General features: G+C 50.3%; 1 protein-coding gene across 3 annotated transcripts; it reads left to right on the top strand.

Annotated features, from left to right (window-relative positions):
* Positions 1 to 7,925: 7,925 nt before the first annotated feature.
* Positions 7,926 to 11,026, top strand: APOM (apolipoprotein M). Of its 3 annotated transcripts, none has more exons than XM_029585934.1 (7): positions 7,926 to 8,125; positions 8,722 to 8,882; positions 9,148 to 9,221; positions 9,729 to 9,827; positions 10,042 to 10,140; positions 10,552 to 10,578; positions 10,823 to 11,026. In XM_029585934.1, the coding sequence occupies exons 1-7, from the start codon at positions 8,012 to 8,014 to the stop codon at positions 10,894 to 10,896; spliced, it is 648 nt and encodes a 215-aa protein (XP_029441794.1). In that variant the 5' UTR covers positions 7,926 to 8,011; the 3' UTR covers positions 10,897 to 11,026. The 3 variants fall into 3 exon arrangements, with proteins under 3 accessions (XP_029441794.1, XP_029441795.1, XP_029441792.1); XM_029585935.1 differs by having other exon boundaries at positions 7,927 to 8,125; positions 8,734 to 8,882; positions 10,820 to 11,026; XM_029585932.1 differs by having other exon boundaries at positions 7,928 to 8,125; positions 10,820 to 11,026.
* Positions 11,027 to 11,658: the final 632 nt, after the last annotated feature.

The following is an 11,658-nucleotide window of genomic DNA, read 5'->3' as shown; positions in this document are numbered from 1 at the left end:
ATGTTATATTGTAAAGCGCTATGCTGAATTAATGTTATATGTAAACCGAGGTGATGTTCTTTACGTGCCCCGTTATATAAAAATCTTTAAATAATAATAATAATATACCCCTGCAGGAAGTGCAGCTCTTCCGTATTCTCTTCGAAAAGCATTGTGGATATATGTGTGACTGACTAATTTGATTAACTCAAAAAGCAAATTGGAAGCCGATCCAGTTGGCTGTGATACAGTAAAGACAATGAGAATCGGACGAGCAGAAGCAGCCCTTTATTTCAATGCCCGACTCTGGCCGAGTTTCGCTCATAGAGCTGCCTCAGGGGCAACTAGAATTGAACAAATAAATATAAAACCTTAAAACACAATTAAATAATTCAAAACAATAAAGACATAAAATACATGTATAGATGTACGTACTTAAATCATAAAATAAAATACATGTATAGGTGTTCAGATAAAAATTAAAATAACAAATAATTAAAAATATAAAATACATGTATTAATGTGTAAATACAAACAAAACGTGCTCGATACATGTATAGCTATATAAACTCATGGAATTCAAACAAAATTAAAATTACATTTGGACATCAGCATGGTTATAGTTAATGTGCTATAGGCTACTGGCTGTGCAACTCTCAATAGTTTTGATTATTTTTTTAAATTAATAGAACTTTATTAAACACTGCTAGTACGAGATACAATTATATATAAAAAATTAATGGTTTGTTTAAAATCTATATGTTGTTGTTTCTATTTAGGTACTAATGATATTGTGACAGTGTGTCAGCAGCCCTGCAGGCATATTTTAAGTCCTGCTAATTGAAGTAAGCACTAACTAAATTACATTGACTCCACTATATCCTCTGATTAAGAATTACATTCATAGAAAGTCAGCCTCTCCAGTTCTATTGAATCATTCATTCTTTGTTTTCTGTCTGCACCATGCTGATGTCCAAATGTAATTTTAATTTTGTTTGAATTCCATGAGTTTATATAGCTATACATGTATCAAGCACGTTTTGTTTGTATTTACACATTAATACATGTATTTTATATTTTTAATTATTTAATTGTTATTTTAATTTTTATCTGAACACCTATACATGTATTTTATTTTATGATTTAAGTACGTACATCTATACATGTATTTTATGTCTTTATTGTTTTGAATTAATTGTGTTGTTTTAAGGTTTTATATTTATTTGTTCAATTCTAGTTGCCCCTGAGGCAGCTCTATGAGCGAAACTCGGCCAGAGTCGGGCATTGAAATAAAGGGCTTCTTCTGATCGTCCGATTCTCATTAATTTGATTAACTTGCATAACTTCATAACTTGGTTAATTTGATTAACTTGGATCAGTTGAATTGGCTATAGCTAGAGACCACCAGTGCCCTCAACAAGGAAACGTCGACACCCGGTAGGATGGGTGCCCTAGATGAAGGAAAGCATGGCTTACCCTTGATTCCCTTGCTCTCAGAGCTGTCCCCCGAGGCTTTCATAAGTAACGGCAGCCGTGGTGGGATGCTGAGTCCATCTGTCTACGCTAAGAAAAACAAAATTATCAGGTAAGTAATTTCTCCATTTCCTAGCGTGTAGCAGATGGACTCAGGACCAATGGGATGTATAAAAGCTACTCCTGAACCGGATGGGAGGCTGCCCGTGACCCACTTAGTACTGCCCTTGCGAATGCTGTGTCCTCCCGAGCCTGAACATCCAGGCGGTAAAACCTGGAAAAGGTGTGGATGAAGGACCATGTCGCCGCCCTGCAGATCTCGGCGGGTGACAGCATCTCGGTTTCTGCCCAGGACACTGCCTGGGCCCTAGGAGAATGGGCCTTGATTTGTAGAGGCAGCGGCTTGCCTGCTTCTACGTAGGCTGCCTTGACTTCCTTGATCCAGCGGGCTATGGTTGCTCATGAGGCCGCTTCCCCTTGCTTCTTCTCGCTGTGAAGGACAAACAGGTGGTCTGTCTTTCGTCTGGATTCCGACATCTCCAGATATCTGGCCAGGAGTCTGCTGATGTTGAGGTGGCATAGACTTTTGGCCTCTTCCGAATTCTTATGTTCCTCTGGCAATAGTAGCGAGATGGTTTGGTTAAGGTGGAAGTGAGAAACCACTTTGGGGAGGAACGAGGGAACCGTGCGCAACTGCATGGTTCCAGGGGTGAGCCTGAGGAACGGCTCACGACAGGACAGTGCTTGCAGCTCGGATATACGACGGGCTGAACAGACTGCCAGCAGGAAGGCTGTCTTCAATGTTAATAGTCGGAGAGACAGGCCGCGGAGAGTTCTGAACGAGGCTCCTGCTAAGAAATCCAGGACCAGGTTGAGATTCCAAAGAGGTACCGGCCACTTTAGGGGTGGTCGGATGTGCTTAACTCCTTTCAGGAAGCGGAAGACATCCGGGTGAGAGGCTATGCTGCCGCCCTCGTTCTTGGCGCCGTAGCATGACAATGCGGCCACCTGTACTTTGATGGAGTTGAGGAATAGACCCTTCTATAGGCCGTTCCGTAGGAATTCCAAGACCGCAGGAAATTTGACTGAGTGAGGTATGATGTTGTGGTCCTCGCACCAGGCTTCGAATATTCTCCACACCCTTATGTACGTTAGAGATGTGGAGAATTTGCGTGCTCGGAGTAGGGTGTCTATTACAGCCCCTGAGTATCCACTCTTTCTCAGGCGAGCCCTCTCAATGGCCAGACCGTAAAAAAGAATCAAGCTGGGTCCTCGTGGAGGATCGGTCCTTGTTGGAGCAGGTCTCTGTGTGGAGGTAGTGGCAGGGGGTTTCCTGTAAGTAATCTCCGCATGTCTGCGTACCATGGTCTTCTTGGCCAGTCCGGGGCTACAAGAAGAACCTGTCCCCTGTGTAGACTTTTATCTTGCGAATGATCGCGCCTAGTAGGGGCCACGGTGGGAAGGCATATAGCAGAGTCTCCTGTGGCCATGTCTGAACCAGGGTATCGATGCCTTGGGACTGAGGTTCCCGTCTGCGGCTGAAGTAACTGGGTACTTGGGTGTTGGACCGGTTTGCCAGAAGGTACATGGTTGGTGTTCCCCAACGATTCACTATCAATTGGAACGCTGTGGTCAACAGCTTCCTTTCTCCTGGGTCTGGACTTTCTCTGCTGAGGTAATCTGCCGTGATGATGTCTTTCCCGGCTATGTGGACGGCCGAGATTTCCTGGAGATTCCCTTCCACCCACGACGTTAGGGGGGTCTATTTCCAGGGACACCTGTTGGCTTCTGGTTCCTCTCTGACGGTTGATGTAGGCCACTGTTGTGGCATTGTCCGACATTACCCTCACCGCTTTGTCTCGGAGTCTGTGACCGAACCGTAGGCAGGCTAGTCTGACTGCCCTGGCTTCTAGGCGATTGATGTTCCACTGCCCTTGGGCAGTTAGCTCTTCGCAGTGTGCTCCCCATCCTTGTAGGCTGGCGTCTGTGGTGAGCAGGATCCAGGTCGGTGAGGATAGTCTCTTTCCTTGGCTCAGGTGGCTGTCTTGTAGCCACCACCGTAGTTGGGTTTGAACTTTGTCCGGGAGCGGTAGACGTACGGTGTAGTTCTGAGACAGTGGGCTCCATTGCGATAGGAGTGAGCGCTGTAGGGGCCTCATATGAGCTCATGCCCATAGTACTACTTTCAGTGTGGATGCCATAAGACCGAGGATTTGTAGGTAATCCCATGCTGTGGGGTGATGTTTGCTCAGCAGGGTTCACAACTGGTTCATCAGTTTTAATCTCCTCGCCGGTGTCAGGATGATCTTGTCTTCCTTGGTGTCGAATCAGACTCCTAAGTATTCGAGGGTCTGTGAGGGTTGCAGACAGCTCTTGTTTGTGTTGACCACCCATCCGAGGCTCTCCAGTAGGGTCTTGACTCTGCTGGTTGCCTGGCGACTTTCCTCTGGGGATTTCGCCCTGATCAATCAATCGTCTAGGTAAGGGTGTATGAGGATTCCTTCCTTCCTCAGTATTGCCGCCACCACCACTATTATCTTGGTGAACGTCTGGGGTGCTGTGGCTAGCCCGAAGGGTAATGCCCGGAACTGGTAGTGACGGTCCAGGATTTTGAAGTGAAGGAAGCGCTGATGTTCTTGATGGATTGGAATGTGTAGGTAGGCTTCCGACAGGTCTAGGGATGTGAGGAACTCTCCCGGTTGTATCGCCCTTATTGCAGAGCGTAGGGTTTACATGCGGAAACGGGGGATCCTCAGGTGGCAGTTGACAGACTTGAGGTCCAGGATGGGCCTGAACGTTCCCTCTTTCTTGGGGACGATAAAATAAATGGAATAGTGTCCAGAATTTATTTGTTGTGTAGGTACTGGGTTATGGCCTCTAGGGCCAGTAATCTGGTCAGAGTAGCCTCCACTGCTCGGGGATTCCAAGAACTTGTCCTGAGGGGTTCTGAGGAAGTCCAGGAAGTATCCCTCAAATGATGGTTGGGACCCACTTGTCCGAAGTTATCTCAACCCATCTTTGGTAGAATAGGGCAAGTCTGCCCCCTATGGCTTCTTCCTTTGGACGGGTCAGCAGAATCTCATTGTGGGGTGCGGTTGGGGCCGGGGCCCGAGCTGGTTCCCCTTTTGTTGTGCTTGTTCCGAAAGGACAGGTTCCTGCCTGTAGGACGAGGCACGTGAAGTTTCTGTATGGACTGAAGTGCTGCGAACTTATGCCCCTGGAAGATTGGGGGGAAGGGTCGTTGGTGTTTCTTATTCCTGTCCTCCGGTAGCCGCGGCAGTGGGGACTCGCCCCATTTGTTAGCCAGTTTCTCTAGTTCGCTGCCGAACAGGAGGGATCCCTTGAAGGGCATCCTTGTGAGTCGCGTTTTGGAAGATGCGTCGGCCATCCAGCTTCGGAGCCAGAGTTGCCTCCTGGCTGCCACAGCTGATGACACACTAGCCACTGTGCACACCAGATCGGAAGCAGCATACGCAAGGAATGATACTGCTGGTTCTATGGCTTCCCCAGGGGTGTTGCTCCTGGTCTGTGATAGGCAGGCACGTGTCACCACGGTGCGGCAGTATTTTCATCCTTAAACAATCAAAGGTTTGTTTAAGGATGGATTCCAGACGTCGGTCATGAGCATCTTTGAGCGCTGCACCTCCCTCCACTGGGATAGCAGTGTGCTTCGAGACCGCGCATACCATGGCATCCATTTTTGGGCATGTCAGAAGGTCTTTGGCCACTGGGTCCAGAGGGTACATGGCTGCCATAGCCCGTCCCCATTGAATGGAGCACTCCATTCCAGGTCAATTAGCTGCTGGACGGCTTATAACAGAGGGAAATGGCGAGAGGTCTGGCGGAGTCCCTCTAGCAGGGGATTCGTCTTAGGTTCCCCTGAAGCGCTTGTGCCCAGGATAGCAAGCTCCTTCAGGCTGTGCGTGACCAGGTCTGGGAGCTCGTCCTTGGTGAAGAAGCGTCTCATGGGCCAATGAGGCTCTTTCCCCGGGGGGAGTTCCCCCTCTTCTAGGGGCTCTGATTCCTCTTCAGAGTTATCAGTGTCCCCGTAGGTGGGACTTCTGGGCGGTGGAAACATTTGTCTGGGCCTGAGTCATAAGGGTCTTCTGGTGGAGGCTGTGGCTGTTTTGCCGGAAGCTCCGTCTGCACGTGAATGAAGATGTGTAGGCCTTTGAAGAATTCCACCAATGAGATGGATTCTGGGTCCAAGCTAGGGGGCGCTGAGTCCCTGGGGGTCCCCATTTGAGGGGGTGTCCCGCTGGAATTTGCTAGGTCCGGGGTACTCATTGAGGAGCTAGTACTCGGCCCTGGATGGGACTGGCCCTGGGCTGGATCTCCCAGGGCCTCCTCGCACTGGATTCACAAGGCTTTGGCCTCTTCATTTTGTGCTGCTCTGATGTGGCATGCTGGGCAGAGGCCTTGATCTCCGTTTCCGGTGGTGCCATGGATATAGGCACGTAAATATCTATGTGCTTCGGCGCGTTGAAGTTGTGCGCGCAGGTGTGCGCCTAAGCCTCAGTTATGCGCCCGGCCCAGTAAGCGCGAGATGTGCGCGTATCTTATGCACACGTATTTTGTGCCCTAGCTAGCCTTGTGCACCCGGGTCAAGGCGGCGGACAGAGCGGCGAATAGGGCCAAAATGGCGACGGCGACCACGCAGGCAATATGGCGACCCCCTCGGAGGGTCTCCACGTGGGAGGACCCTTGCATCTAACCGGGACCTAGCCCTACTAGGGCGGATCAACCCGGCAGCACTGGTCCCGGCTAGCGACCTGTGCGACCCCTTGAACCTCAGAGTCTTAGAAGAAGATTTCTACCTTACCTTGTCTTCGGCGCTTCCCGGTTTCATTCCGGGCAGTCTCCGGCTGCGGGGGGAGAGGGCAAATACCTTCACCGCCTCGCTCGAGGATGCACCCGCTGCCTCTCAGCCACGCCCGAAGTCAGGGGCTAGATCCCCGCCAAGGATTGGCCGCCGGACCGAGGCTTACCTCCGAGGGACCACGGAAATCACCTTGGGAATTCTCAACTGGGGGAGGGATCCGAGGGTATCACCGCAGGAGAGCGGGGCTTGTCTGTAGAGGTAAGTTTTCTTCTGGATTTGGGTTTTTCTCCATTGGATTTTTTCTAAGGCTGTGAGAGCTTGCTGGTAGTCCCTAACTGCTATGGAGATGGAAAATACTGAAGAGCTGCACTTCTTGCAGGGGTATATGTACTAGGGCTGACATCAGATTGAAATCTGATCCGTCTCCAACTGCTATCAGGAGTACACTATACCCATTGGTCCTGAGTCCATCTGCTACACTCTAGGAAATAGCAGTGACTATTCCCTAAGTCAACTTGATTAATAGCTGTTAATGGACTTCTCCTCCAAGAACTTTTCCAAACTTTTTTTGAACCCAGCTACACTAACTGCACTAACCACCTCCTCTTGCAACAAATTCCAGAGCTTTATTGTGCGTTGAGTGAAAAAGAATTTTCTCAGATTAGTCTTAAGTGTGCTACTTGCTAACTTCATGGAGTGCCCCCTAGTCCTATTATCCGAAAGAGTAAATAACCGATTCACATCTACTTGTTCTACTCTCATTATTTTATAGACTTCTATCATATCACTCCCTCAGCCGTCTCTTCTCCAAGCTGAACAGCCCTAACCTCTTCAGCCATTCGCCATTGGGGTGCTGTTCTATCCCCTTTATCTTTTTGGTCACCCTTCTCTGTACCTCCTCCAGTGCAACTATATCTTTTTTGAGATTGTCTCCCCACTTCATTAAAGTGCGTACCTCGGCATAAGCAGTCATTTTGCGGGCATAAAACAAAAAAAAATTAAAGTATCATCAAAGGGCTCTGCTGGCTCCTTCCTTGAGATCCTGACTGGCCAACGTAAGACGTAGGGTGCCGGGTTCAATGGATCATTGGGCTGACTCAGTATCGATCAACAAGGAGAAAAGGACAGAGCCAAGATGCTTGGAGCAGTGGTACAGCTGCGTCAAGCTCCTACGATGTGGAGGGAAGCAACGTGCAGCAGCAGGACCGTAGCATATTCCTAGGCGAGCATACTGGATGGGTCAAACAGTCCATGTCTATTACATTACCAAATGCCGTATCACCCCCACCGATAAAAGGATTCACTGCCAGACCATCATGGAATTAAACCTCTATAAACCACAGCAAGAAATTGTCTCTGAGACAATTAAACAGCTTCGGGGACAAAAGGATTTATCTCACCCCACCGAATCAACAGAAAGATTTAGCTCCCAGTAATTCATCTGATAAGTACTGGCTTTTATTGGTATAGAAGGGGTACTTTTCATGATGTCTCCAGCAGAGGGATGACTACAGAGAAGGCTCAGGCAATCACAGGGTTAAGCACCTGAAAGAGGAGAGAGGATGTGTGCTATCTTGGTAGAATGAAACACAAAACAGATGCAATCCAGGTTAATCATTACAGAGGGAGGGAGGGAGAGGGCACCAGGAGAGAAGAGCTGCAACCCCAAGAGAGATCACCCCATACTGCGGTCAGGCAGAGCCCCAGGGGGTCCACAGTAAGGCGAGCACACACAGTATGCTTCAGCAGGTCTTGTCTTTTCTTCTGTACCTCTACAGTGCCTTTGTGGATATAGTTACTGTGTGTGAGAATTCAGAAAAGCTGTCAGCCAGTGGACTCAACAGACAGGAGGTAGGTGAGTTTGGGAGAGGTCCTCCTAGCTTCCTCTCTCTCAGGCAACAGTGGTGCATTTGAAATCCAGGCCTACAGGTAGCGCAGCTCGGTGTCCCCAACACTAGGCTGGCCCACAGGGGGCAGCTGGTGCCAGTGGTGGGATCAGAACCTGGATCTGCAGCTCTGCACACTCAGCCCTAAGCAGTCACATAGTGAGAGGTGGTGGTAGAGACAGCATTGACATCTGGGTGGGAGGACATTTTTCTCCCCTTTTATTTATCAACTAATATCAGTTCTTACAAGTTTGGAGAGGAAAATAAATAGAATATCAGGAAGCATGCCTGAAAGAAAGCCTAGGAGGACCCCAAGAGGTGGCAGTCTCACCTCGAGTGGCTTTGAAATATGTCAATAAGTCACCCACATAAAAGCAGAGATAAACTAAGAGGCTAGAAAAACAGGAACATGTGCTTGTGGTGTTCAAGGAGATCTGCCCTTTGCTCAGGTTGGAATCGGTGTCTGTGTAGCATTAAGGGAGACCCGCTGTGGTTCTCCAAGGAAGAGAGACCCTTCCCATCCGGCTTTCCCCTAGCTCCTCAAGTCTAATCGTCTCGCAGTTCCCTTCCCAGTACTTCGGGACATGGCACTTCATTGCCGCCGCGGCCGCAGGGGCAGGGGACCCGTCCCTGGAGGCCTTTGCCACCATGGATAACACGCGCTTCAGCATCCGGAACGAATCGGAGCCGGGCCGGCTGCTCCTGACGGCGCGGATCAGAACGTGAGTATCTCACCCCCCCCCCCCCCCCCGCACTTCAGCAATAGGGAACCGATGTTGAAATGACCGTGGTGATAAACCTCGAGGTGCCCCTCCTGCTGTGTTTGGTGCAGGGCGAAACCAGGGCCTCCGTCCTGTGCTCGCTGCCAGGACTGGAAACGGAGAGCCATCGCTGTAGCGCTGGTAGAGGGAGGGTTAAAGAGCCCTGCCGCAGTGATTAAATCTCTCTGCCTCTCTCTCTCTCTGTCCATCTCTCTCCGTTGCACAGCTCCAACGGCTCCTGTATCCCCCGCAAATGGATTTACCTGCTCACCGAAGGCAGCACAGACTTGGATACCGAAGGTGTGTGCTCCGCATTACCCTTGTGCTTCCTAAAAAGACGCGGGTGCAGAGGGTCCCCGGTATCTAGTAAGCTCATCTCGCGAGTCTCCTGCGCGGATGCAGAGCTTCTGCAATTCAGAATTCGTTGCCAGAGGACGTGGTTCAGGCAGCTAGCAAAGCTGGGTTTAAAACAGGTTTGGATAAGTTCCTGGAGAAGTCCATAAACTGCCATTAAGTCAGTAGGGAACAGCCACTGCTCGTTTGCCTGCATTCGTAGCATGGGATCTATTTAACCTTTTGGGTACCTGCGACTTGGATTGGCCGCTGTTGGGAGACGGGATGCTGGGCTTGGTGGACCCTCGGTCTGACCCAGTATAGCACGTCTTATGTTCTGTCAGCCACAGGAAGGACAGGGATCACCAGGCACTGGAAAGGCAGAAGCTGAGGCACCATTAGGAGGCTGGAGCTGGGAGGGCTTGTGAGTTACAGTCCCTGCGCCTCACACATAGCTCCCTCCCCCCTTTCTAGGCCGTGCAGATAGAAGGACAGAGCTGTTCTCCTGTGCCTGCGCCGACTGTATCATCCTGCAAGAGTCAGACCCTAAGGTGAAGAGACTCTTGCTCTACTGTAAGTGTAATCTCCTGATATTCTCCAGGATGTGTATGTGTGTAAGATCTGATATCCGGGCGCGTGTGTTATCTTCTCTATCCCTCGTATGTGTAACCTCTTATCATGCACCTGCGCACTTGCATAATCTCCTGCTTTCACCACAGTGTACACAGACCTTTGCATGTTCCTGCAGCTGGGTCTCCTCTTACACGGCCGTTTTCTTCTCACCCAGCTCGAACCCCACAGCTGCCTGACCAGTGCATGAAGGACTTCAAGAAGAAAGCCAGTTGCTCCGGACTGAAGGAGATCCTGCTGCTCCCTCAGACCCAGGGTAAGCGAGATCAGTCCTGGAAGCACCTGCCCCAGACTCTCGTGGTATCTACCTCAGTAAGGCACAGTTAAGAGCCCAGCAAGCAACCAGATCTGATCAGCATCCCACCTGCCACTCAGGCTCCCGATCCCACTCCCGACACCCAACCGTCACTTTGTGACAACCAAGTGCCGAGCACCGAACTGAGACACCTGCAGACCTGGATTCCCGTCCCACCCTGAACACTTCACCTTTCTGTGATCCAATCCCCTCCCTTCAGGCATCCTCTCTCTTATCAGAAGTGTCCCTGCCTGCTCCTCAGGGTTTCACGTATAACCTTCCACCGGCAATGGACGATAAAGCCTTGTACCACCACACCACCCTTGCTGATGTCTGGTAATGCTAGTCTGTGTTTCTCCCTCTCTTTTGCAGAATATTGTGAGTTCCAGTGGAAGCCAGGTGGGTGACTCCCTGTCTGCAGGCCTCAAAATCTCACCTTCACTCATTTTTCTCCTTGCATTCTCTTCTGACCCTTTCCCAGTGGTACGTGGGCTCTGCTATCCCGTTCCCTGTGACTTGACCTCGACCCCCACGCCACACTCCCCTCACTGTCCCAAGTAAAACTCTTTTTGTCCCCCAGCCCTTCCTAACCAGCCCTAACAGCCGCCATCTCGCTGTCTCTCTCTCTCTCTCGCTGCAGCAGAAGACCTTTCTCCAACAGCAGTCCCAGGGCAAGCACAGGAGGCGAGCGATGTGGGGGACCCAGAGGCTCAGTGAGAAGATCCCCCCCCCCACCACCACCACCTAAGAGAGGGGGCAGGGCAAGGGTGAAAGGTGTCAAGTTTCTTCAGCTCTGTGTCTTTACAGGAGCCGCCGTTTAATAAAAACGGTCTTGCGTTGTCTTCCAGGCGGCTTGGGTATTTCTTAGAAACTAAGTAGAGAGTCTGTCTTATGGAATCAGGGCAGCGGGTCAGGATGCAAGCACGTCAAAACGGGAGGAGCACAGGGGCCTCCTGTTTAAACTGCAGGGAGTCTGGCACCTTCCCACATCAGTTCCCTTCTGCTGTGGAGCAAGGGCACCGCCTGGTGGCCACCCCACAGAATGCACCCGCTTCTGCCCTGCGCATACTTTGCCAGTCTAACTACCAGAGAGAGAGAGACAGAGAGTGAGAGAGTGGGTGTGTGCGGATCAGGAGAAAAGAAACCTTGGAATAAGATCTTAGAGAGACAGCAGCAAACCCCCAGTAAGATCTCTAAAGCTAGCGGAAGGAGTTGGGGATAGGGGCCCTGCGTTACTTCGGGGATGTTTATAAGCACAAACCTCTGTTCCTGTTTAAAGAAAGAGATTCCCCCCTTGCTGTGATTATGTGGGGGGGGGGGGGGTGGATACCTTTAAAAATTAAAATCCCACTTGTTAATTCCTCGTTAAGCACATCAGCACCCAAAGAAGCACTTACACCCTGGCTGCGGTAATGCCAGTCTCCCTCGCCCAAGCAGACGTGTTTCCAAATCTGGTTTTTGAGACCTCCCCCCCTCCAG

The sequence above is a fragment of the Rhinatrema bivittatum genome, unplaced genomic scaffold (assembly GCF_901001135.1).
Source record: "Rhinatrema bivittatum unplaced genomic scaffold, aRhiBiv1.1, whole genome shotgun sequence".
Lineage (NCBI taxonomy): Eukaryota > Metazoa > Chordata > Amphibia > Gymnophiona > Rhinatrematidae > Rhinatrema > Rhinatrema bivittatum.
Note: the sequence above shows the minus strand (reverse complement) of the source record. Positions and strands in the feature narration are given on the sequence as shown.